Source organism: Poromitra crassiceps, assembly GCF_964638095.1.
Source record: "Poromitra crassiceps genome assembly, chromosome: 9".
Classification (NCBI taxonomy): domain Eukaryota; kingdom Metazoa; phylum Chordata; class Actinopteri; order Beryciformes; family Melamphaidae; genus Poromitra; species Poromitra crassiceps.
Genome location: NC_139630.1, coordinates 1,642,077 through 1,668,727, shown reverse-complemented (window position 1 = coordinate 1,668,727; position 26,651 = coordinate 1,642,077). Strand labels below are relative to the sequence as shown.

Below are 26,651 nucleotides of genomic sequence, written 5' to 3'. Positions count from 1 at the left end.
TAGCTCGGGAGCTATGCTTTAGAGAGGCCAAATGCTAACGGCTAGGTAGTGCTAAGCCGCTGCAGCTGTTACACGTCATTGACAAAGACGCACTCTCTGATTGGCCGATCACGGCAGGACTGATGTTGGCAGTCATGCCGTCACTCATTGGCTGCGGGTCTGCGCGAGTCTTTCAATCGCCGCGGAAATCGATTTGAATGGCCCGTTCTCTAGACGATAGTGACTGGGAACTGAGAGAGCAGGTCACGTGGGGGCTGGGTTTACCTAGGCTAGATATTTTGCAGGTAGACAGATTCAACTGTAAAGAGGTGTCAACATCAGAACGACTGCCATCAGTTGCACACAACAAATATATATATATCAGTAACTACCGAACTATGGCAGTCATGATCTATGAGTGTTCGATTAATGTGCTAAATAATAATAATATAAACATAGCATAAGAGTTAAGGGGCCCTATCTTCGCAAAAGCGGTAATTTAGTGTTTGCACTCGTTTAACGCCGCAATGTAAATTGGGGGCGTGGACAAGCGCATGCCTGTTATAATTTGACTGGACATAGGCGTGCCACATGCCGAACTAGGCGTCTCAGCGCAAAAATGTGTGGATAGATGGCATTATCCTATCGTCAGCAGCGCATAATTACTTTGTGCTAAGAGCTTTTAAAAGGACCTCTTACGTGTTAAATACCCCATTGCGCGCACACACACACACACACACACACACACACACACACACACACACACAACCACAACAACAACCGGTTGGATGCAAATAGTTTAATTCAGCTTGAATGGAAATGCATTACATGCAAATGCATATTGTTAGACAAGTTTAGCCAAAACAGACAGAAAAAACAGGAAAAAACTCTATATTGCTCTATATTAAAAAGAAACCCCCCAGTAATCTCTCTAAAAAAAGACACTTAAAGACCCCTAAAGTCAAAAATGTGTTTTTCTTCTTGTTCCTTCAGGTGTTTGAGCTTCAGAATGATGTCTGTGAGTTAGTTTGACACTAGAAGGCTGTTTTCACATTTATCTGCTGAAAGTGGAACGTTTCTCTGTATTCATTGAACATCCAATTTTAGGGGCGGGACATGATTTGAGATGTCACAAATAGTTGAAGCTAATCCCTGTCCAATATTTAACTAATTGTGATGTGGAAACTTGAAGCCTCCGGTGCACATACACTGAGAATGGACTTTACAGTGAAGTAGGAGACATCTTGTGTCCAGCAGGAAAACTTTTGAGATGAAATATATTTGCAGACTCTATAATACACTATCATTTTGTAATGATGGAGAAGGAGTAGATTTTAAGAATTGTAACAAGATAATTCAACCTTTTTTTTTGGGGGGGGGGGGGGGTGACCATATGAGACACAAATTATTATTCAAAGTAGAATATTTTACATACATCTTAGAACATGACTTTATGGGGTCTTTAAACAGTTTACTCTGTCCTAAGAAAATCACACTTCTTCAATAACTAAAAGAGAAAGATATTGTATAGAGCAGATAAGGACTGGATTGTCGTTACACAGAATTGTACGTCTGTACGTCGCTGTGCGTCTGACATAAGCGTGTGCAGCGCATGACCTGAGCAGAGATGGTGACGAGCCAGAGAATTCCCAGGTCGTAGCTGACATGCTTCATGCTGCAAAGGGGGACGGACTTCCATGCGGTGCCTTGTGGACGACTGCTGGAGATGCCGATTCTGTTGAGAGAGGAGATGAATGTACAAGTCTGTCAATTGATCATCAGTGGTCGATGAGTTGAGTTCCCTCACCCCTTCCCCTCCCCTGAGTGAAGCGCTTTGAGTATTGAGGAAGGTGCTACTGTATATAAATCCAATCAATTATTATTATTGTTATTATTATTATTATTATTATTGTGTGTATATATATATATATATATATATATATATATATATATATATATATATATATATATATGCTCAAGTTGGCCGGGAGGTTATGTTTTTTCGCCCCTGCTTGTTTGTCAGGATATGTCATGAACAAACTTGCACGAAACTTTGTAGAAAAGTAGGACACGGTCCAACTTACAGTAGACCTGATTAATGTCCGCCCACTGGTCAAAAGGGGGCATGACAATGGGTGATGGCAATCACAAAAAGACACCTAACTTTAACGGATTTATGCTACACCTGTGACGGTCCCCTGTTTATTATTTATGTTTCACATTCTCACTGCACCTTCCCTTTGCGTTATGTAGTTTGTTTGCGTTATGTAGTTTGTTTATATGCTTTGATTCTTATTGTCTTCTGTTTTGCTCTCAGGACTCTGGGAGGGCAAATTGGCTCATCAGCTAATTGGAGTGCACGTGGGCCCGGTGCTCACTCCAGCTTTAAAACTCTGCCCTCCTGGCTGAGGCTGTTAGATTTGATTTCATTCCTTTCTTCTCCCCACCCTGCACTCACCTCAACATTTTGGTTTATCCATGCAACACCCTTCACACACTACACTCATCCACACATGCCTTACACTACTGACTTTACTGATTCTCACATGTCATGGTTTATTTAGTTTGGTTTTGTTTGGGTTTAGTAAATAAATATTATGTTTTGAAGTTACACCGACGTTTTCCTTGTCTTTTGCTATGCCTCTTGGTTCCCCTAGGCCAGGGTCATAACAAAGTGGGGGCTCGTCCGCTTTTTGGCTTGCTTTTGCAGGGAAAAGGTTGGTGTTTTGCTCGGCATTCTATTTGGTGCTGATTATGGGGTTTAATTGTGCGGGGTGGAGAGTTTTTCTTCCAGGTCTTGGTGTGTGCTGAGAATCAATGTTAAGGTAAGTGTTGCCTGGCTGGTTTTTGAGTTTAATTGTTTGAGCATAGAAGTGTTTCCCTGTTGAGGTGCGGTGCTTTACTCCCTCGGGGTTAAATAGGCCGTGGGTTTAGGCCGGGGGTGGTTTAGTGTACGGTGAACGTGGTTGTAGCATGTGCGTCAGCATATGTCTCGGGGGCACATCCAAAGTTTGCAGCGAGTCGCCAATTATTGGTTGCTTTTCCTATTCTTTGGGCTGAGCTAGGTCTTTGCGGTGACCTTCAGTGCGTAAATACCCACCACAGGTAACTGTATGAAGACGGGTGGAGTTTAGTATTAGCTTTGGGGTTTAAATAGGCCATTAGAGGGGCACTTGTATGCTATGTTTGCCATAATTTTGGTTTGCCAGCTGGGTAATTACTTAATTAATTGCATTGATTGCACACACACCTCACCTGAGTGAGCATGGTGACTGTTGATGACTTTGTGGCTTCTCCCTCTGAGGGGTTGCTTAATGAGTGTACAAAGCAACAACTGATCAACATAGCTGGACATTATGAAATTGAAATTGATGATAAAGAAAAAAAAGTCAAAGCTAATTTGAAGGCTGCTTTGAAAACACATTTATTTGAGAAAAAAGTTTTAGTTGAAATTTTCCCCATTGAAGCGCCTCCCCCTGGTGCACATGTGCCTTTACCCTTGGTTGCCACACCAGGTTTAACTTTTGATCAGCAGAAAGAGTTGCTTTTGATGCAAATGGAACATGATAAAATAAAGTTGGATTGCCAATACGGTATTGAAAAAATGCGTCAGCAGACGGAACAGGCCAAATTGGATGTGGAACAGACTAGACTTCAGCTGATTAGGGACGGCAAGCTTCCGGCTGGGGCGGATGAGTCGGGTAGGTCTGTTTCTGGGGGTTTTGATGTGTCAGGGAATCTTCGTCTGTTGCCAAAATTTTCTGAGCGTGACCCTGACTCGTTTTTTGCGCTGTTTGAGCGCGTGGCCGACGCGCGTAATTGGCCAGACTCTGCGCGCACACTGATGCTGCAGTGTGTTCTGACAGGCAAAGCGCAGGAGGTTTATTCTGCGTTAAATGCTGTTGACAGTCAAAAATATTCTTGTGTAAAATCAGCTGTGCTAAAGTCATATGAGCTCGTCCCCGAGGCTTACCGGCAACGGTTTAGGTACTGGAAAAGGGGAGAAAAACAGAGTCATCTTGAGTTTGCACGTGATTTAACAACCCATTTCACTCGTTGGTGTTCCGCCTCGGGTGCTATAGATTTTGATGGGTTATGTGATTTGATGGTGCTGGAGCAGTTTAAAAATTCTGTTCCTGCTCGTGTGGCAACCTATATCAGTGAGCAGAAAGCACAGAACGCGGCGGCTGCGGCGGCTCTTGCGGATGATTTCGTCTTGACGCACCGTAGCAGTTTTGGAGAGGCCAAGGCTGGCTATGGTAATAGCATGGCCAGTGAGTCTTTTGGTCGGTTTAATCAAACCTTTCCTATTAAGTAGAGGTACCAGTAATTTGCGTGGGCTAGAGAAGGTTTGTAATTACTGCCATAAACGGGGCCACTGGAAATCAGATTGTTATTTGTTAAATCCTAAACCTAAAAATGCAGCCTATAATTCTTATGCAAAAGGGGCTGGCGGGGGCGCTCCTGTTCGCCCGGTGTCAACTTGTGGAAGATCTGAGGCTCGCCCTTCTATGAGAGGAGGGGTGGTGCTGGAAGGATCTTCGGGCCAGGCTACATCTAGCCTGTTTCATAACAAGGACTCATCTTCTAGTGCGCTGGATTCGTACCGACCATTCATCATGAGGGGCTTTGTGTCTATGAGTGAAGGTGGGGTGGAAGTGCCAGTGAACATTTTGAGGGACACTGGGGCTTTTGATTCATTTATCCAGGCTGGAGTTCTGCCTTTAACCAAGGAGTCTGAGACCGGCAATGCTGTTCCTGTTCGGGGCATGGATATGAATGTCTTGCTCGTTCCATTGCATAAAGTAATCCTCAAATGTGACTTGTTCCAGGGGGAAGCAATGCTTGCCGTGCGCCCGGCACTGCCGATTCCAGGAGTGACAGTGATCCTGGGTAATGACCTGGTTGGTGCTCGTGTGTGGGCGAGTGTGCCACCACCTGCAGTGGTGACGTCCGTTCCCCTGGTGACCTTGGAACCTGATGAGAATGAGCGTCACTTTCCAGAGGTTTTTACGGCTTGCGCAGTGACGCGCGCAATGGCGGCGTTGAAGGAGAAATCAGCGTGCCAGTCACTTAAAGGCAAACCCTCTGAAAAATTCTCATTACCTCTTTCTGATTTCCCTTTGTCAATAACACGCTTGGAACTTGTTGCAGAGCAGCAAGCTGACCTCTCCCTGAAAGAGCTGGTGGATCTGATACGGCCGGAGGATGAGGTGCTTGACAGTGCTCGTGGCTATTTCCTGCAGGACTCACTGTTGGTGAGAAAATGGGTGCAGCATAGTGGACGGTTTGTGGGGGAACCTGTGTTTCAAATAGTGCTGCCAGTTAAATTGCGCCAGTCAGTGTTGCAAGTGGCTCATAATGAGTCTGGGCACTCCGGTGTGAGGAAAACGTATGACCGGCTTCTAAGACATTTCTTTTGGCCTCGTATGAAGAAAGAAGTCTCTGCGTTTGTTAAAACGTGTCATACATGTCAGCTGACTGACAAGCCTAACCAGGTCCTGAAACCAGTACCACTGTGTCCCATTCCTGCCATTAGCCAGCCATTTGAGCACTTGATAATAGACTGTGTGGGCCCTTTGCCACCCTCAAAGTCTGGGGCAGTTTATTTGTTAACTGTCATGTGCCAGACTACTCGCTATCCTGCTGCGTACCCTCTGCGTACCATTACTACTCGGTCCATTGTGCGGGCTCTCTCTCAATTTATTTCCATATTTGGTATTCCAAAAGTCATTCAGTCTGATCAGGGTTCAAACTTCTCTTCCCATATGTTCTCTCAGGTGTTGAAGCAGCTGCGTGTCCGGCACAGCCAGAGCTCAGCATACCATGCCCAGAGCCAGGGGGCATTAGAGCGCTTCCACCAAACCTTGAAATCTGTTCTGCGTGCATACTGCACGGAGATGGGTAAAGACTGGGAAGAGGGTTTGCCTTGGTTGATGCTTGCTGCGAGAGAGGTAATGCAGGAAAGCACAGGCTTTAGCCCGAACGAACTGGTTTTTGGACATACAGTAAGGGGGCCTTTAGCTGCACTGTCCGGTGATTGGATAGAGGCACGGCCTCCTAGAAATTTGATTGACTACGTTAATGGCTTTCGACATAAGCTTTACACAGCTGGATTAATGGCTAAAGAGAAGCTGGCGTCAGTTCAGGACAAAATGAAACTTCTGTATGATCGTAGTGCTGAGCGCCGCATTTTTAGTCCTGGAGACCAAGTGCTTGCCCTTCATTGTCACTTCACCGTTTCAAGCAAAGTTCTCTGGTCCACACACTGTGTTAAAGAAAGTCTCGGAGCAAAATTATATCATTTCGACGCCTCAACGTAGGAAAGCAACACAACTGTGCCATGTTAATTTGCTTAAGCCTTACTACGCACGCACCTCTGAGTCGTCTGTCTTGTGTGTGCAGCCAGGTGTTGGTCTGGCCCATGCAGTTTGCATGGCTGTTCCTGTGTTTCCTTCCAACATGGAATGTGACGAAGATGGGCTGGGTACACCTGATCAAGCTTTGGTACACGGGCGTTTAAAAAATTCTGAATCACTTTCTTGCCTGGATACTCTGTTGGACCACTTGTCTGAGTCGTGCCGGGGAGAACTTTCTCATTTGATTTGTGATTTCCCATGCTTGTTTGGGGATACACCTAGCCAGACTCATCTAATTGAACACGATATTGACATTGGCGATGCTAAGCCAATTAGGCAGAGATTCTACCGTGTCAATGCGGACAAACGTAAACACTTGGATGCAGAGGTGAATTATATGCTGGCGAATGGGATTGCAGAGCCATGTGCATCCAGCTGGTCTTCACCTTGTTTGTTGGTTCCCAAGTCGGACGGTACATTACGTTTCTGTTCTGACTTTCGTAAAGTGAATAACATCACTAAACCTGATTCTTTTCCACTTCCCAGGATGGAGGACTGCATCGACCAAGTGGGCTCCGTAAAGTTTGTGAGCAAATTCGTTTTTTTGAAGGGATATTGGCAGGTTCCCTTGTCAGAGCGTGCACGTGAGATAGCCGCTTTCATAACTCCAAATGGTCTTTACTCTTACAACGTGATGCCTTTTGGACTTAGAAATGCACCTGCTACATTTCAGCGTCTTATGAACCGTATTGTTGGTGACATGCCAGGGTGTGCAGTTTATTTGACGATGTCGTCGTCTATTCTGACACCTGGGAAATTCATCTGGAACGCATCCGTGAACTGTTCATCCGTTTGGGGGAGGCGAGGCTCACGATCAACCTTGCGAAGTGTGAGTTTGCAAGGGCGACTGTGACCTACCTCGGCCGGGTGGTTGGGCAAGGCCAAGTGTGTCCGGTCAGTGCCAAAGTTCAGGCAGTTGAACAATATCCGGTTCCAACTGTTAAGAAGGAGCTGATGCGCTTTCTCGGCCTCGTGGGATACTATAGAAGCTTCTGTCGAAACTTTGCAACTGTTGTGGTGACACTCACCGACCTACTCAAGGCAAATGCCAAATTCATTTGGACGTCCGACTGTCAAAAAGCCTTTGAGCAGGCTAAAGTGCTCCTCTGTACTGCTCCAGTTTTGGCTGCCCCACGTTTTGATAGGCCATTTCAACTGTACACTGATGCCAGTCATGTGGGTGCAGGGGCCGTGCTCATGCAGGAGGACAATCTGGGAATCCACAGACCTGTTAGCTTCTACTCCAAGAAGTTTAACTGTCACCAGTTGAATTATTCTGTCATTGAAAAAGAAGCATTAGCATTGATTTTGGCTTTAAAACATTTTGATGTTTATGTTGGCGGTAGTACTCCTGTTACTGTCTATACTGACCACAATCCTCTGACTTTCCTCAACTCTCTGCAGTGTCCAAACCAGCGACTGGTTAGGTGGTCGCTCTTCCTGCAGTCGTACACTTTGGATATTCGTCATATAAAGGGGACCGAGAACGTGGTGGCGGACGCGCTGTCCCGGGCTCCCCAGGACTAAACCTGGGAGTGATTCTTCTTGTGGCTCTCCCTCTTGTCTCTTTGTTCCATTCCTTAGATGCTTCCTAGGTACCGGTTGCTGGTCTGGAGGCTTGTGACAAGGGAGGTTGGCCATGAGAGCGGTTCTGTGTTTTGGTCCTTGGTAATGTAGATATTCGTATATTCATTGTGGGTTTAACTTGGTTCCGTGGTTCCTTTTGGGACCCCGTTCTTATGGGGGGGGGGGGTGTGACGGTCCCCTGTTTATTATTTATGTTTCACATTCTCACTGCACCTTCCCTTTGCGTTATGTAGTTTGTTTGCGTTATGTAGTTTGTTTATATGCTTTGATTCTTATTGTCTTCTGTTTTGCTCTCAGGACTCTGGGAGGGCAAATTGGCTCATCAGCTAATTGGAGTGCACCTGGGCCCGGTGCTCACTCCAGCTTTAAAACTCTGCCCTCCTGGCTGAGGCTGTTAGATTTGATTTCATTCCTTTCTTCTCCCCACCCTGCACTCACCTCAACATTTTGGTTTATCCATGCAACACCCTTCACACACTACACTCATCCACACATGCCTTACACTACTGACTTTACTGATTCTCACATGTCATGGTTTATTTAGTTTGGTTTTGTTTGGGTTTAGTAAATAAATATTATGTTTTGAAGTTACACCGACGTTTTCCTTGTCTTTTGCTATGCCTCTTGGTTCCCCTAGGCCAGGGTCATAACACACCACACAACTTTGTAGAGAGGTTGAAAGCGCAGGTGGTGGCATGATGCACTCTGCCGAGTGCCCTCTAGGTAGCATGCACTCTGCCCAGTGCCCTCTAGTTTACTATTGGGATCATTATTATATTGACACAATATTATGGGTATTTGGCTCACAATCACAGTAAAGACTGCCCTCTTGGGTGTTGTTACCTGATCGTGTGGAGTAATGGCTTACCTCTCGTTAGTCTCACTAGCCAGCCTCTCTTCCTTTCCGTCAGAGAGTCTGGCGTCGTGGAAACAGGCAACGGGGATCAGCCCGCCCCTGCTCTAAAGCTGCTCTCCCATTCGAGCGGCTGTTTCGGTGGCAGCAGAATATCCGCTCCCCCACTTGCAAGCTCTGTCACACACTCTGTCATTGGCTCCGACCATGTCAATCAGCTCCCATGTGTGTCGCTGTAATGCTCCCGGCCGCCGAATGTGAAAACAACGACGCTAGCGTAGAAAGCTAACGGCAGAAACCTACAGGCTAACTCGTTGCTACACGCTGAAAATGGCAAGTTTTGAAGAAAATTTGGATTGTGCAATAAAGAAGGCCTGCTCGGCACAAGTTCCACCCCGAAACTATTTTCCAAGGGCACTAACGCTAAGCACCGCCCAAGACGAGGATGATTGGCTAACCCAAACCGAGCATTTTTTTCGCAATCCCACAATGGAAACCTGCAGCGCCAGACTCTCTGACGGAAAGGAAGAGAGGCTGGCTAGCGAGACTAACCTCTCGTAGATCTTGCCGGACCTGTCCACTCCGAAGACACTGCCGTCACTGCTCACCTCAACCATTTTCAAGTGGGATACTTCTGTAGCCAGAGGTGGAGCAGGTAGACGGATTCACCTGTAAAGAGGTGTCAACATCAGAACGACTGCCATCAGTTGCACACAAAAAAATAATAATAATATCAGTAACTACCGAATCATGGCAGTCATGATCTATGAGCGTTCGATTAATGTGCTAAATAATAATAATATAAACATAGCATAAGAGTTAAGGGGCCCTATCTTCGCAAAAGCGGTAATTTAGTGTTTGCGCTCGTTTAACGCTGCAATGTAAATTGGGGGCGTGGACAAGCGCTTGCCTGTTTGACTGGACATAGGTGTGCCACATGCCGAACTAGGCGTCTCAGCGCAAAAATGTGGGGATAGATGGCATTATCCTATCGTCAGCAGTGCGCAATTACTTTGCGCTAAGAGCTTTTAAAAGCACCTCTTACGCGCTAAATACCCCGTTGCGCTTGAGCGCACCATGATCTCCGTGCGCAGTGCAGAGTAAAATTCCTTTTGGATATGTCATTACGCACAGCCTTGCTATGCCAGGGCATCAAATTCTGCTGCTAAAATTGGGTATTAGCAGATAATTCAGTGAGGCAATCAACTATAACTCACTGAGAAACTTTTATCACATCGCAAAGAGGGAAATTAATTGAGAAAACTTGTTGGACAAAGGACATAGGCTATTCACCTCCATAACCCGGAGGGTCGTTGGCACCACAGACTATCTGTCAATAAGCTCTCTCCATCTCTCTCTGTCCTCGGCACGAGTGAGTCCACTCTATTACGCATGGAGAGAATTACAGCATATTGCATGCCTCGCGCAAACAGCGATTGCGAGACGGGAATCCAATTGATTTTTATTGATGTAATGCCCAGGCATTTCCTGGCCACACCTGTGAATAATTCTGCTACTTGAGACCGCCCAAATCCCATTTGCGCTGGCATTTTGGGGGCGCAGATGATTTGGCACGGCTCTAATTTGCGGCACATGCCGTGAACGTTTCCGCCTCCCCGCCGAGAATTGCATCCCCAACATATTTCTGGGCTGTTTTAACTTAGAAATCAGGGAGGTCACGTCTACCCATATCACTTTTAACTCATTGAGTGCCAGCCACTTTTGGAGAACGGATGCTCCCAGTGCCAGAGTTTCAGAGCGTTTTCAGTGATTTCTCGAGGCCCACAGAATATTGTGTGATATTACTATGTAAACACTGAACACGCACAAAGAACGATGAGACTCTATTCTATCATCTGCAAAAAAAAGTTTATTGATCCCATTTTCCGTTCTTTAGTTATGAGCCGGAGAAGATAGCTTGATTCATCCCAAAACAGCAATTTTTTTCTAGAAGCTGAGATAATTGGCCTTTTGTGAAATTAAACATTTCAAGCACATCACTGACTCTGAAGCTAATCTTTTCTAATGTAGTCACACCTCAAAAATAATTTCCTTCAATAAAACAGTGAAGGCCAGGGAATTCTGTTTGGCAGAATAATATTTTTTAGCTACAACCAGCAGCGCTGGCCCCTGCGTGCGCTGCTGGTTGCAGCTTCTTGCTGGTCTTGATTTGCTGCTGGTGGGCATCGGATATTCTGGCTTGCGTTTGTCAATCCTGTCCTGCTGCCTGGGTCTGTCTGGGTGTTGTGTGCTGCTCTGCGTGCCCCCCCCCCCCCCCCCCCCCCCGCCCCGCCCCGCCCCGCCCCGCCTCGCCTCGCCTCAACTGCACACTCCTCCTCCTGTCTGTGGTGGCTCTCTGCTGAGTTTGCTGTGCGCACAGTGAAGGGACATCGACATCCTGCTTTTTTACAGCGTTCCGCGTGTGTTTGTCACCGGCAACGATGCTTCCAGTTGAGAATAATAACAACTCCACGGTGTGGATGTGCGGATGTGCTGTCCGGCTCAATTGTGGGAGCAGATTGGCTGCTGCAGGCACAGCTGCAGTAACGTGCTTCAGCATATCGATGCATACGGATGCGATGCGATTTCCGTTTCCATAACGACTTCTTCTTTGTTTTTTCCTTGCCTTTCTGTTATGTGGAGAGCACTGTCGCCACCTAAGGGTTCTGTAAAATAGGTTAGACACATCCAATAGCTATAATATTTGTACATCAGAGGCAGAAGGCTTTGATCGACGCCCCACCGTCAAAAAACGCAATTGACGAACATGTCCGTCCTTGGCACTCTACGTTACTATTTGAAATGACGAACATGTCCGTCCTTGGCACTCAATGAGTTAAACAGTTACGTTTCTCTATAAATCATTACAATATGCTCCCGTGAGGTGGGGATGCATTTAGCTACTGCCGGGCGGGGGTGCAAAACTCGGCATAACACCTGGACAAATGCACAAGGCGGACCACTATCTTCCCTGCCCTTAAGGCACGCTAAAACAGGTGCGCAAGTGCAAATAGGGGATATCGCCTGTACCAAGATAGGGCCCAAGGTTTCATGGGCTCTGCAAACAGTTTCCCACCTTTGTGAAGGAGACAGCGTGGTTTGTGTGCACTGTCCAGCATCCGTAGAGGCCGCAGCTGTAGTAGAGATTATTATTAACACTGGTCAGACGTATCCAGGAGAGAGAGCCCTTGCTGAAGCTCAAAGTGTAGCTACTCCGTACACAGTAGACATGCTTGTTGTTGTCAGAGAGTCCCACAGTGAAAAGACTACCAGCGTCAATATGCTTCTTTGATACTGCAAACAAGGAAAAACACAGAGGTATTGTATTTAGTCAGCATGTTGTCCTGACTTCATAAATATGTTTTGTAAATCTGTTTGTCTGGATTCTTTCTAGCTCACAGGAGCAATGTATTAGCACAATGAAGACACTAGCCCTGTTCGAAACTGGTCCCTACTATGACAGAAATAGTGGACTATATAGTGTGTTGGCCATTTTGTACTTGTGTCCGAATTCTCATCTGTTAATTTGATTCACTATATAGTCCACTATAAAATACCCACAATGCATTGCAATTCCTAGTGAACAGAATGTACCCTACATGTTCTCCTATCTACCACAATGCAATGCTGCCGTGTTTACCAAAGGAGAAGAGTGAGTTAGTGTCCGAAACTTGTTTGATCATTCCCCATATTATTATTAGTATATGATAAACACCACCTAGAGAATAGTGAGTGAGTGAGTGAATGAACCATTCCAAACACGGCTAGTCGGCTACTGTATCTGAAGTTTTTATGTTCTGTTTTTGGTGTGTGTATCTTTTCAGTAAGATAATCGACTACGCTTTACTGCAGCAATGACCCATCTTCCAGGGTGAAAGAAGGCATGCAACTGATAACCAATTCTCCCCTTTTTACCTCCAACTGCCTTTTCCCAGTTGCCACCCACAAATTTGTAGATGGAGTTACTGGTGCTGACGCCCCACATCCCTGCCTGTCCCACTGTGACGTGCTTGAGGCTGACTGAGGGCAGTTTGAACCAGGTGGATCCACTCAGGAAATAGTTGCGATTGTTTTTGTCTGTGGCGACCACTTGTCCCTGTCCAGCGTCAATCTGTTTGGCATAGGACAGGTTTGGGCCCTCGTTACAGTTCCAGGCTGTGGAGAGGAAATCATCATCAGTGAGTGGATTATTCTGTTATGTTGCAGGAAAATATACAGTATCAGATGGTGACTTACCATGACTGATGTGCAGGTGACACAGCACCACCAAGAAAGCTGCAATAGTTTTCATGATGTATGTGGTGTCTCTGCCTCTGTTGTGCACCTCTGGATGTTCCTCTGTATCTCTACGGAGCTGATGTCCTGCAATAATGAAGCGTTGTCTCACTTATATACAGTAACTAAGCATACAGTGGACCTGACCCATGAATCCTATTACAGCACCAACCGGTTCACCAAGAAGTTCCAAGGAAGCCGGATGGGATACATTTCCATCCGGCTCTCCATCAGGTCAATCATTTTAAAGGATGGCTTTACCGATGATCAACCCACTTTGTATCATTATAATGTTGTGGGAGAAATCCAACTCCATTTGTCCGGCTTGCAGAAACTCCACCCCCGCCAGCTGCAAGTCATTAGTTTTTTAGGGTTAGTGTTAGTTTAGTTTATTAGTTTATTTGTCACATATGACACAATATCACATTAATCCCCATATGGGAAGAGATGCATTGTAACAGATTAAACGATAATTCAGGTTTTTTACAACCTGGACCTTATTTCCAGTTTTAATTATGATTTTTTTTTTTTTTTTTTTTTATATATATAGAACAATATACGAACAAGACAAGCAGGCTCAGGCACAGGAAAAGAAAGGTAAAAAACATACATAGATCATTGACCAACCATGGAGCAAAAAAACAATTGAAACAAATTAGCATGTGGACAGAAACATCTGGAAGACTCAAAACCTAAAACTTGTTTTAGGTTTTTCATGACAAAACTAAAATTTAAAAGGTCCCAGGTTTCTCTAACTTAGCAAATAGCATGGCTGTCAAGTAAGAGTTGACAATGAGGCTGGCTGGCCTCCATTTTCAGCCACAGGGGAGCCCCGGAAATTAAATTACCCGGAGTCCCTTCCCGCCAGTACATCAGAGCCCTAATTTTGGCAGCCCAGTAGTGCCTAAATACTGGTAAGGCCAGTCCTCCCTCAGACTTGGAAATTCTGTGGTTATACATACATACTTCCAGATGTAGGACAGAATCATTAGACAGAGTCTAATTTCTTGAAAAACGCTGATGTGAGAAAGATGGGAAGATTTTGACAAAGATAAAGGAACCTAGGAAAGGAAAACCATCTTGATTTTATACGGCCAATCATGGAGAGGGGCAGGGTCCTCCAGTTATCTATACACTGTTTAAGTCTTGAAACAAAGTCAGCAAAGTTCAATTTAAATATTAGTTTAGGATCTCTGGGTATGGTCAGGCCAAGATAGGTGAGGCGGTCCCTTGCCAGTTTGAATGGGAGATGTTCTAGTAAACCAGGAGTGAAGACAACAGAAAGAGGCATAAAGTTACTCTTTGTCCAGTTAATTGTGTATCCAGACAGCTAACCGAAGGAGGTGATTAATTCTATGAGAGGGGGGATCGATTGTTCTGAGTTATGTAGCTAATAGTATTACGTCGTCGGCATACAAACTGATACGGGTCTCAATACCTCCGACCTTCAGACCTGGAATACCTGGGTGACCACGTATTTTTAATGCAAGGGGCTCGAGCGCAACAGTGAAGAGGGCCGGCGAAAGAGGGCAGCCCTGCTGGACAGAGCGAAGTAATGGAAACCTGGCTGACTTATAACCATTGGTTATAAGTCAACTGCTCCCCCATTAGGGTCTGGGGGGAGGAGCTAACCTCTCCCAGAACCTAACCCTAAACCTAACCTCTCCCACCCCCCACACCTAAACCTAACCTCCCCCAGACCCTAACCCCTCCCACCCCCCATGCCTAAACCTAACCTCCCCCAGACCCTAACCCTAAACGTAACCTCTCCCACCCCCCACGCCTAAACCTAACCTCCCCCCAGACCCTAATGGGGGAGCAGTTGACTAATGGGGGAGCAGTTGCCATGAGCGTCAAAGATGACTTCCATGGGTTTACATTGAGTTTAGTCGGATAGCCCAAGTCGTTTCATGGGTCGCTCAAGGGTACCGTGTTAGTAACAAGCGACGCACAAGGGACGGGACAAAGCGTCAATATGCTACACGCTCGGAGTGAGAACCTGTTGGTACAGTATGTATGTAGTATGTACTGTATGGGCATGTAGTATATATGCCTATATTTCTTATCTTTCTTTGGGTTCCTCCCTTTTTGACGTTTTTGTATCCTCTCCCCCCCCCCCCCTTTCTCATGTCTATGTGAACTTGTTTCTCATGTACAGAGTCCTTTCTGATTGGTCGGCTTGGGGAGAAGATTGGTGATTGGGAACTGCTGTGATGGGGCTGTTGCAGATTGGCAGCTGATTGACACAGACCCTTCATATGCTCCAGTCTGAAGATGGCAGATCAGAGGCAGGCAGTAACTGATCTGTGCAGTGCTGCTCCTCTCATCCTCTCACTCCTCCAGAACCTCTGTTTTGTGAACTGTTTAGTATTGGTTTAGTTTTGTTACCTCTGGTGTTGTGTGTATTTTAGTGCTGGACTCAGCCATTTGTATTAGCTGCTGCTTTCTTCCAGCTTTGGCTGCCAACTCTCACCAGGCTTCGGCCTAGGCTTTAGCTTAGCATGACAATGTTAGCTTTGAGTGTAGTGAGTCCAGTACCTTTGTTGATTGTTGTGTTGTGTGACCAATAAATCACACTTACTTTTCATGATTGTCCTTGTATACTTTATGTTGTGACCTAGACCCCTAGACTGGGTCATAACATGTGGGGGCTCGTCTAAACATTCATTGAGAGCTCGTTTATTCGCTTCTGTTTCTGCTTTGTTTCTCCATTTTGTTCAGTTTGCTGAAGTGGTGACTCTGGTGTTTTGCCCCATCAAGTGTAAGTATCTTTGCTTGGCAGTTTTGATAGTTGTGTGTTTTGATAGTTTTGTGTGTTTTCCAGATGCACCTGTGAGCTTGTGTGTTAGTCTGTGTTGGTGACCGTTCGGCTGCGGCATCTTGGTCATGACACTGGGCGTCGGGAGCTCGGGCATGCTGGTGTTTGATTTTTGTGTTCATATGAATTTTTTGCGTTGAAAGCCCAACCTTGTGGTGGGTGTAATCAAAGCAGAGTTGTTGGTTGCTGTGGTGGGAAAGATGGATGCACTCCAGCGTTTGTTATCAGGGCAGTGAGTCTGGCATTTCAGTTGTGGGAGGGGTGGTTGAGGCTGCCCATTCCACACCATGGACTGCTGGTGGGCAGGTGGAGACAGTGGTGACGTCAGCTGCCTTCCACTCAAGTCCACACTAATTCGGTGACTCAAAGGGAGGCTGGGGTTGAGACAAGAGCACCTGGGACTCGCCCTCCACGTGAGAGGTGGAGCTGGAAGCGAGGGACCGTGAGATGGCTGAGACTGATTAACTCAGTATCTCCATGTCCAGAAAACGATGCTGGAAAAGGAGTCTGCTCAAACTATGTCTGCCCGGTGAGTTTACGCATTCCCACCCTGCATACTGATTACTTTGTCAGTGGACAAGTGCTTTGGTTTATTCTAGTAGTCGTCGCAATATTTGATATTCGTTCTTGTGTTAGCTGTCAATATTAAATCTGCCAACCAAAAGTACAAAAGTTCGTGTGCTAAACCTGTTTTGTTTTTGGAGGAGTTTCTGTCTTTGTAGCCTCCTAACCCCAAGGTGGTGAGTACTATTGTGTTTTCTAGGCCTGGGTTCTGTTTTGTGTCATTTTGCAAAAGTATTTTGAAATTCTGTATCCACATGTATAAAAAAACATGCTTTTGGGGGAAGATGTTTTTTCTTAAGGTGGGGGGTGTTACGGCTGTGCCGTTTCTTTTATTGTGTTGCTGTTGTCCTGGTTGCTCTTTGACTGTCTTTCTACAGAGTCCTTTCTGATTGGTCGGCTTGGGGAGAAGATTGGTGATTGGGAACTGCTGTGATGGGGCTGTTGCAGATTGGCAGCTGATTGACACAGACCCTTCATATGCTCCAGTCTGAAGATGGCAGATCAGAGGCAGGCAGTAACTGATCTGTGCAGTGCTGCTCCTCTCATCCTCTCACTCCTCCAGAACCTCTGTTTTGTGAACTGTTTAGTATTGGTTTAGTTTTGTTACCTCTGGTGTTGTGTGTATTTTAGTGCTGGACTCAGCCATTTGTATTAGCTGCTGCTTTCTTCCAGCTTTGGCTGCCAACTCTCACCAGGCTTCGGCCTAGGCTTTAGCTTAGCATGACAATGTTAGCTTTGAGTGTAGTGAGTCCAGTACCTTTGTTGATTGTTGTGTTGTGTGACCAATAAATCACACTTACTTTTCATGATTGTCCTTGTATACTTTATGTTGTGACCTAGACCCCTAGACTGGGTCATAACAGGTGTTATGCCTTGTTTTTTGTGTTTGTAAAACCGGGTAACGTCATACTTTCAGAGGAAGGTATGTTTAAGATTGATAACCCAATAAACATACATATGAAAAAGAGAGAAAAAAAACATAGTGGCTTAGAACAAGTAGCAATTGAATGTGATTCTTGTCTGTGGGACGGGGGTTCCCGAGGCTGTGGCTGTAATTTTGCTATAATTGCTTTTCCCTCTGTGACTGATGGCTTGTTGGGAGTGTGCCATAGTGTGTGTGTGTGTGTGAGAGAGTGAGAGAAGTTGGATTTCTGCCATTATCCTAGAGAACCAATATACCCGCAACGCCTATGGAGCATCTGCGCTACACTTGACCATGAAGACATTTGAACACAAAACAGGCATATCTAAAAGTTACACGGTCAATATGTCGCAGGTCAAAGTGAACTCTGCAATTATACAGCTATCCTGAAGTAGGGTATAAGACGACTTTGGGTGGAAAGACTGGATGATTGACAGGTGGGCGTAGAGGGGAGGATATTTGGATGTGTTGTGCCTGGTGTGTCTTTTTCCATCCTAATTAGGCTGATGCGGCGCACCTGGAGGGGAGCGGCGCACCTGGGTGAAGACGCGGCGGCAGGACGGCAGACGACAGAAACTGGGCAGCGGGACAAGCAGCAGACGTGCCGGGAGGAGAACAACGGCTCGTTTGATTCTACGCACGCTACCGAAAAGGGACGGTCGCTTCCAGACAAGCCTATAGGCTTTCAAGGTTGTGTCACTATGGTAAACAAGTCTTCTCATCCCGTGCTGCTCTCTCTGTGTCCTCATAGCTGCAAACGGGGAAATCAACGCCACTGACTCCACCCGACCGTATCGCCGCTGCCTTCTCCCTCAAGTCCGCATCACTGGTCCGAAGTCCAACTCCGCTGGTCCGACGGGGACGACAGAGCACGCCCGCCCGCACGCAGTCAGCTGCCTGGACTGGGACGGGGGCTCTACTGTTGGCTACTCGCCCGCTCCCTAACTGGCCATCCGCGCCGCAGCGCATCAGCTCTGGGGTCGGTAAGCAGCAGCTTTGGAGAGACGTTTTAATCTGCCATTAGGCCATAAGAAGACGTTGGAGTACGGGACTAATAGCGTATTCCAATTTGGGTCAGCACTGGCCAAATTGGAATTTTTACTTTTTTTTCATTCCTTTCATTCCTTTCATGTTTTTGTCCAGTCCGTTGTCGTGTCCCCTCTTCCTGTGATAATAGCCTATATCACACTCACAGCCCTTACTGCAGTGGGACCCCCTACGTGATTAACTTTACCCAGATCTTACTCTAAAGGCCCAAGTGGTGTGCTGTTTTATTACTCTGATGAAAAAGTGGTGTGAAATGATTTGGCTGTTTTCAGTATGTGCTTCATCTCTTAACCCTAATGGTCTGGTATTATGTGGCTTGATTTTACACATTGTTCATGAGCTTGATTTTATGCATGTAGTGTGATCACTTGCAGTGTCCTGGAATGGAGTGTAATATAGCTTCGGCCTAATAAGTATTACTGGTGATATCGTTTGATCTAGGTGGGACGAGCTGATGGGGAGGAGTGGGGATTGACATTTATCCACAGTGAACAGTGGGGCACTCATGTGTTTTATTTTCTGCCTTGAATGTTAATACAATTGTTTGTATTTAAGCTTAATCCGTCTGTGTGTGTGTCTTGGGGATTGTGAGAGGTGGTGTCCATTGAAGAGGGTCAGTTGCCCTGTAAATTGGTATAGAAGTGTGACAAATACACAGATATTTTCACAATGCCCCTTCGGGAAAGCCCTTTGAGGCTGTTTCTGCATATCATCTTCCTTTCTTCTTCCACAAGCACAAAAGACCAGGCAAGGGCTGACAACGCCAGTGCCATTTGCAACTGTTTTTGTCAGATACATTCTTGATTAGCATGATGAGCTATATTTGAAAACTGTTCAAGTGGTGAGTGAGAGTGGTGTGAAAATGGTAGGCAAACGCTGCGTTGTTGCATGTATCTGGTTTGTATATCCGCAGTCACTAGTTGCACTAGTTGACCGCCGGCTGTAGTCTTTGCAGAGTGTGGGCCCGACACAGGCTACGTGAGGCGATGCAACATTCAGCCTTTGTTGCTGATAGTTCTTGGCCGGCTTAACCAGTGATGTATTAACAAATGGGCCTACCAGGCCCAGGCCCACGGGCCCAAGAACTCAGGGGGCTCATAACACAGAGCCTCTCGGACGGGACTGGGGCCTGGGATGAAATGATCCCTTATGGTCCCCAGCCCTTAATTTTGACTAAATGTTCAATATGTCTGTCGTCAATTAGAGGGTTTGGCTTTAATTGTGTGTACCTGCGCTGTAAATCCTGTGTTATCCTGTGTTCCACAGGGTCCAAAATGACCACCAGCCAAATCTTATTGCAAATCGCACACACACACACACACACACACACAACAGGTTGGATGCAAATAGTTTAATTCAGCTTGAATGGAAATGCATTACATGCAAATGCATATTGTTAGACAAGTTTAGCCAAAACAGACAGAAAAAACTATATTGCTCTATATTAAAAAGAAACCCCCCAGTAATCTCTCTAAAAAAAGACACTTAAAGACCCCTAAAGTCAAAAATGTGTTTTTCTTCTTGTTCCTTCAGGTGTTTGAGCTTCAGAATGATGTCTGTGAGTTAGTTTGACACTAGAAGGCTGTTTTCACATTTATCTGCTGAAAGAGGAACGTTTCTCTGTATTCATTGGACATCCAATTTTAGGGGCGGGACATTATTTGAGATGTCACAAATAGTTGAAGCTAATCCCTGTCCAATATTTAACTAATTGTGATGTGGAAACTTGAAGCCTCCGGTGCACATACACTGAGAATGGACTTTACAGTGAAGTAGGAGACATCTTGTGTCCAGCAGGAAAACTTTTGAGATGAAATATATTTGCAGACTCTATAATACACTATCATTTTGTAATGATGGAGAAGGAGTAGATTTTAAGAATTGTAACAAGATAATTCAACCTTTTTTTTTGGGGGGGGGACGACCATATGAGACACAAATTATTATTCAAAGTAGAATATTTTACATACATCTTAGAACATGACTTTATGGGGTCTTTAAACAGTTTACTCTGTCCTAAGAAAATCACACTTCTTCAATAACTAAAAGAGAAAGATATTGTATAGAGCAGATAAGGACTGGATTGTCGTTACACAGAACTGTACGTCTGTACGTCGCTGTGCGTCTGACATTAGCGTGTGCACCGCATGACCTGAGCAGAGGTGGTGACGAGCCAGAGAATTCCCAGGTCGTAGCTGACATGCTTCATGCTGCAAAAGGGGATATTCTTCCATGCGGTGCCTTGTGGACGACTGCTGGAGATGCCGGTTCTGTTGAGAGAGGAGATGAATGTACAAGTCTGTCAATTGATCATCGGTGGTCGATGAGTTGAGTTCCCTCACCCCTTCCCCTCCCCTGAGTGACGCGCTTTGAGTATTGAGGAAGGTGCTACTGTATATAAATCCAATCAATTATTATTAGTTATTATTATTGTGTATATATATATATATATATATACATATATGCTCAAGTTGGCCGGGAGGTTATGTTTTCACCCCTGCTTGTTTGTCAGGATATGTCATGAACAAACTTGCACGAAACTTTGTAGAAAAGTAGGACACGGTCCAACTTACAGTAGACCTGATTAATGTCCGCCCACTGGTCAAAAGGGGGCATGACAATGGGTGATGGCAATCACAAAAAGACACCTAACTTTAACGGATTTATGCTACACCACACAACTTTGTAGAGAGGTTGAAAGCGCCGGTGGTGGCATGATGCACTCTGCCGAGTGCCCTCTAGGTAGCATGCACTCTGCCCAGTGCCCTCTAGTTTATTATTGGGATAATTATTATATTGACACAATATTATGGGTATTTGGCGCGCAATCACAGTAAAGACTGCCCTCTTGGGTGTCGTTACCTGATCGTGTGGAGTAATGGCTTACCTCTCGTAGACCTGGCCGGACGTGGTCACTCCGAAGAGACTGCCGTCACTGCCCACCTCAACCATTTTCAAGGACACTCCTGAGATGCTATGCCAGGTTTGGCCAGAGCAGGTAGACGGATTCACACCCTGTAAAGAGGTGTCAACATCAGAACGACTGCCATCAGTTGCACACAAAAAAATATATATCAGTAACTACCGAATCATGGCAGTCATGATCTATGAGTGTTCGATTAATGTGCTAAATAATAATAATAAACATAGCATAAGAGTTATCTTCGCAAAAGGGGTAATTTAGTGTTTGCGCTCGTTTAACGCCGCAATGTAAATTGGGGACGTGGACAAGCGCATGCCTGTTATAATTTGACTGGACATAGGCGTGCCACATGCCGAACTAGGTGTCTCAGCGCAAAAATGTGTGGATAGATGGCATTATACTATCGTCAGCAGCGCATAATTACTTTGCGCTAAGAGCTTTTAAAAGCACCTCTTACGCGCTAAATACCCCGTTGCGCTTGAGCGCACCATGATCTCCGTGCGCAGTGCAGAGTAAAATTCCTTTTGGATATGTCATTACGCACAGCCTTGCTATGCCAGGACATCAAATTCTGCTGCTAAAATTGGGTATTAGCAGATAATTCAGTGAGGCAATCAACTATAACTCACTGAGAAACTTTTATCACATCGCAAAGAGGGAAATGAATTGAGAAAACTTGTTGGACAAAGGACATAGGCTATTCACCTCCATAACCCGGAAGGTCGTTGGCACCACATACTATCTGTCAATAAGCTCTCTCCATCTCTCTCTGTCCTCGGCATGAGTGAGTCCACTCTTATTACGGAGAGAATTACAGCATATTGCATGCCTCGCGCAAACAGCGATTGCGAGACGGGAATCCAATTGGTTTTTATTGATGTAATGCCCAGGCATTTCCTGGCCACACCTGTGAATAACTCTGCTACTTGAGACTGCCCAAATCCCGTTTGCGCTGGCATTTTGGGGGCGCAGATGATTTGGCACGGCTCTAATTTGCGGCACATGCCGTGAACGTTTCCGCCTCCCCGCCGAGAATTGCATCCCCAACATATTTCTGGGCTGTTTTAACTTAGAAATCAGGGAGGTCACGTCTACCCAGACAATTATATCACTTTTAAACAGTTACATTTACATACATTATAAATCATTACAATATGCTCCCGTGAGGTGGGGATTCATTTAGCTACTGCCGGGCGGGGGTGCAAAACTCGGCACAACACCTGGACAAATGCACAAAGCGGACCACTATCTTCCCTGCCCTTAAGGCATGCTAAAACAGGTGTGCAAGTGCAAATAGGGGATATCGCCTGTACCAAGATAGGGCCCAAGGTTTCATGGGCTCTGCAAACAGTTTCCCACCTTTGTGAAGTAGACAGCGTGTTTGTATACTCCCCAGCATCCATAGAGGCCGCAGCTGTAGTAGATATATGTATTGGACAGAGTTGTCCAGGAGATAGAGCCCTTGCTGAAGCTCAAAGTGTAGCTACTCCGTAGACAGGAGGCTATTTTGCTGCTACTGGCTCCCGCAAGGAAAAGACTACCAGCGTCAACCTGCGTCATTGACCCTGCAAACAAGGAAAAACACAGAGGTATTGTATTTAGTCAGCATGTTGTCCTGACTTCATAAATATGTTTTGTAAATCTGTTTGTCTGGATTCTTTCTAGCTCACAGGAGCAATGTATTAGCACAATGAAGACACTAGCCCTGTTCGAAACCGGTCCCTACTATGACAGAAATAGTGGACTATATAGTGTGCTGGCCATTTTGTACTCGTGTCCGAATTCTCATCTGTTAATTTGATTCACTATATAGTCCACTATAAAATACCCACAATGCATTGCAATTCCTAGTGAACAGAATGTACCCTACATGTTCTCCTATCTACCACAATGCAATGCTGCCGTGTTTACCAAAGGAGAAGAAGAGTGAGTTAGTGTCCGAAACTTGTTTGATCATTCCCCATATTATTATTAGTATATGATAAACACCACCTGGAGAATAGTGAGTGAGTGAGTGAGTGAGTGAGTGGGTGAGTGAATTAGTGAACCATTCCAAACACGGCTAGTCGGCTACTGTATCTGAAGTTTTTAATATGTTCTGTTTTTTGTGTGTGTATCTTTTCAGTAAGGTAATTTATCTACTACACTTTACTACAGCAATGACCCAACTTCCCCAAGGTGAAAGAAGGCATGCAAATGACAACAAATTCTCCCCTTCTTACTTCCAGATGCATATTTCCAGCTGCCACCCACAAATTTGTAGACGTAGTTACTGGTGCTGGCGCCCCACATCCCTGCCTGTCCCACTGTGATGTGCTTGAGGCTGGCTGAGGGCAGTTTGAACCAGGTGGATCCACTCAGGAAATAGTTGCGATTGTTTTTGTCTGTTGCGACCACTTGTCCCTGTCCAGCATCAATCTGTTTTGCATAGGACAGGCTTGGGCCCTCGTTACAGTTCCAGGCTGTGGAGAGGAAATCATCATCAGTGACAGTGGCGCCGGAACGAGTTTGCAATAAGGGGGACACATTTTTTTTTTTTTTTTTTTTTTTTTTTCCCCGGCGCCCAATGGGCGCGCCCATAAGGGCACCGACGAAAAATTGACGTTTTTATGGACGTTTGGATGATTTTTAGCCATATTTAGATGAATATCTAATTTTAAATTAACATTAGGATTATACTGTAGTGATGTAATTATTCAGTATTTTTCCTTTTCTCGCTCACTTGGTGACCTGCTCTCCCTTTAGGTCATTTTATAATTACACTACAACAGACAGCAACACAGGCAGAAACACTTAACTTATTATTATTATTATTATTATTATTATTATTATTATTATCACTTCGAAACACAGTGCAAAACTTGTCATCTCAACACAAAAATAAAATAACAATAACCGTATACGATTATAGCAGCAGCCAATGACAGTGAGTGCAGTACAGAGTCCAGGTCTGTCTGTCTCTCAGGTGTAATAATCCCACAATGATCACGGCTTTAACAAGTGTCACAGGCTGTGTAAACAGTGTAAAGTGGGCTCTCTGTAACTTGATCCCTGGGTCTGTCTGTCTCAGGTGTAATAATCCCACAACGATCACGGCTTTAACAAACATCACAGGCTGTGTAAACAGTGTAAAGTGGGCTCTAAGCGTCAGGGGCAGTTGCCCCCTCAGATTAAAAAAAAAAAAAAAAAAAAAAATTTTAGGGGGACCAAATTTTAACACATTGACTGCCAGCCGTTTTTTTTTGCTGTAGGTAGCTTCTGCCAAGCCGTTTTTTGAGGATTCTGGCTCATTTTACAAGAGCCGAGGATTCTTTTCTGCTTGGAGTTTGTGAACATACAATATCTCAAAAGTACTAATAGAATGTGTACTTTCTCTGTCTAAAAGAGTTAGTTTGTAGAGTTAGTAGTTATGTAAGCATTAGCAATTGAATACAGCATGGTTTCAGCGTCAGAAAAAATATTCAGAGATAAACGGCTTTTTGTGAAATTCGATAGAACAGTCACTTTAACCATTCATTTTTGGCATCAGTAAGACCTAAACAATAGTTTTGAACAGTAATTTCCTCCATAACAGCAGGAAACTCCCCTCTGCTCAACTCCTCCCTCCGTGGGCGTTCTTCTTGGCTGCAGCGCCGTGTCACAAGCACTTTCCTACCTGTGCAAATGCACTTTCTCATACTCTCGACCTCTCAAATAAATTTCTGAATAGAAATTAAATTACTCTAAATTAGAGCGAAAAAGAAACAAAAAAGAATGGGTTGAAAATCCCATTCTAAAAGCCTTTTATGGCTGTTTCCAATTTGGTGCTATTTTGCAAGGCAAAATGGCCTGCTGCACCACAAGCGTGTCACCAGTCTCACTGCCCCGCTGCCGCTGTGCGGCTGTGCCTGGCTGTGCCTGTCTGCGTGGCCGCTCCCCGAGGAAGCCCGGCTGGACTCGCCCGCCTCCCGGAGCCCTGGCCGAGAGCTCCGATGAAGCCCCTGCGACTCTGGTCATATTTACGCTGCGTGCCTCAAAGTGTGCTCCATCCGCAATCCACCATGCAAGTTTGCAATCCCGCACCGCCAGCAATCAGCGCGAAAACGAAAGCGCCTCCGCCAATCCATTTTCATGAGAATGGAAATGGATCACACTGCTTTTTGCTTGCCTTCCTACTTCCTTGTCGCCACTTAGTGGGTCGGTGGAATGGGTTGTACACGTTGTACACGTCCAATACTTATATAAGAGATGTAAAAGGGTTAGATGCACAACCCACCGTCAAAAAAAAAAAAATCGATGCCAACGACGTGTTTACACGTCGCTGGCAGTCAACAGCTGGATTCTGAAAACGTGTTAACACGTCGTTGGCAGTCAACGTGTTAAGGGGGACAAAATGTCCCCCTTGTTCCGGCGCCAGTGATCAGTGAGTGGATTATTCTGTTATGTTGCAGGAAAATATACAGTATCAGATGGTGACTTACCATGACTGATGTGCAGGTGACACAGCACCACCAAGAAAGCTGCAATAGTTTTCATGATGTCTGTGGTGTCTCTGCCTCTGTTGTGCACCTCTGGATGTTCCTCTGTATCTCTACGGAGCTGATGTCCTGCAATAATGAAGCGTTGTCTCACTTATATACAGTAACTAAGCATACAGTGGACCTGACCCATGAATCCTATTACAGCACCAACCGGTTCACCAAGAAGTTCCAAGGAAGCCGGATGGGATACATTTCCATCCGGCTCTCCATCAGGTCAATCATTTTAAAGGATGGCTTTACCGATGATCAACCCACTTTGTATCATTATAATGTTGTTAATATAAACGGATGGACAGTGTTTACCTTCGCTATACTGTATGTTTACCACAGAGAAATCCAACTCCATTTGTCCGGCTTACAGAAACTCCGCCCCCACCAGCTGCAAGTCATTCGTTTTTTAGGGTTAGGGTTAGTTTAGTTTATTAGTTTATTTGACAGGGAGTACACGATATGACATTAATCCCCATAGGGGAAGAGATGTATTGTAACAGATTAAAGGAGAATTCAGGTTTTTTACAACCTGGACCTTATTTCCAGCTTTAATTATGATTTTTATGCCTCCGCCGCCGGCAATAGCCAGGCTGGAGGCATTATGGATCCGGGTTGTCCGTACGTACGTACATATTAGGGATGTCGAAAATCATAATTTTTCTTGACCGACAACCATTAGCCGACAACTGTCGGTTAACCGAGAAGATTAAAATGCGCTATTTTACTGTCTGTGCCCCATTAAACCATTAGCCT

The 26,651-nt window shown here is 45.3% G+C and overlaps 1 protein-coding gene across 1 annotated transcript; it reads right to left on the bottom strand.

The window, feature by feature from the left end:
- Positions 1–763: 763 nt before the first annotated feature.
- On the bottom strand, positions 764–25,964 carry LOC310782665 (uncharacterized protein). The gene is made up of 5 exons (XM_083643377.1): positions 25,848–25,964; positions 23,610–23,849; positions 22,747–22,952; positions 21,352–21,479; positions 764–1,714 (listed from the first exon to the last, which is right to left on the bottom strand). The coding sequence occupies exons 1-5, from the start codon at positions 25,900–25,902 to the stop codon at positions 1,534–1,536; spliced, it is 810 nt and encodes a 269-aa protein (XP_083499503.1). The 5' UTR covers positions 25,903–25,964; the 3' UTR covers positions 764–1,533.
- Between the last annotated feature and the right edge of the window lie 687 nt (positions 25,965–26,651).

Excerpts from the sequence above, each read along its gene's own strand:
- LOC310782665 (XM_083643377.1), bottom strand. The coding sequence starts at position 25,902 with ATGAAAACTATTGCAGCTTTCTTGGTGGTGCTGTGTCACCTGCACATC. Across the intron at positions 23,850-25,847 it reads TCACCTGCACATCAGTCATG|CCTGGAACTGTAACGAGGGC; the intron begins GTAAGTCACCAT and ends TCCTCTCCACAG. Across the intron at positions 21,480-22,746 it reads ACGCTGTCTACTTCACAAAG|GGTGTGAATCCGTCTACCTG; the intron begins GTGGGAAACTGT and ends ACCTCTTTACAG.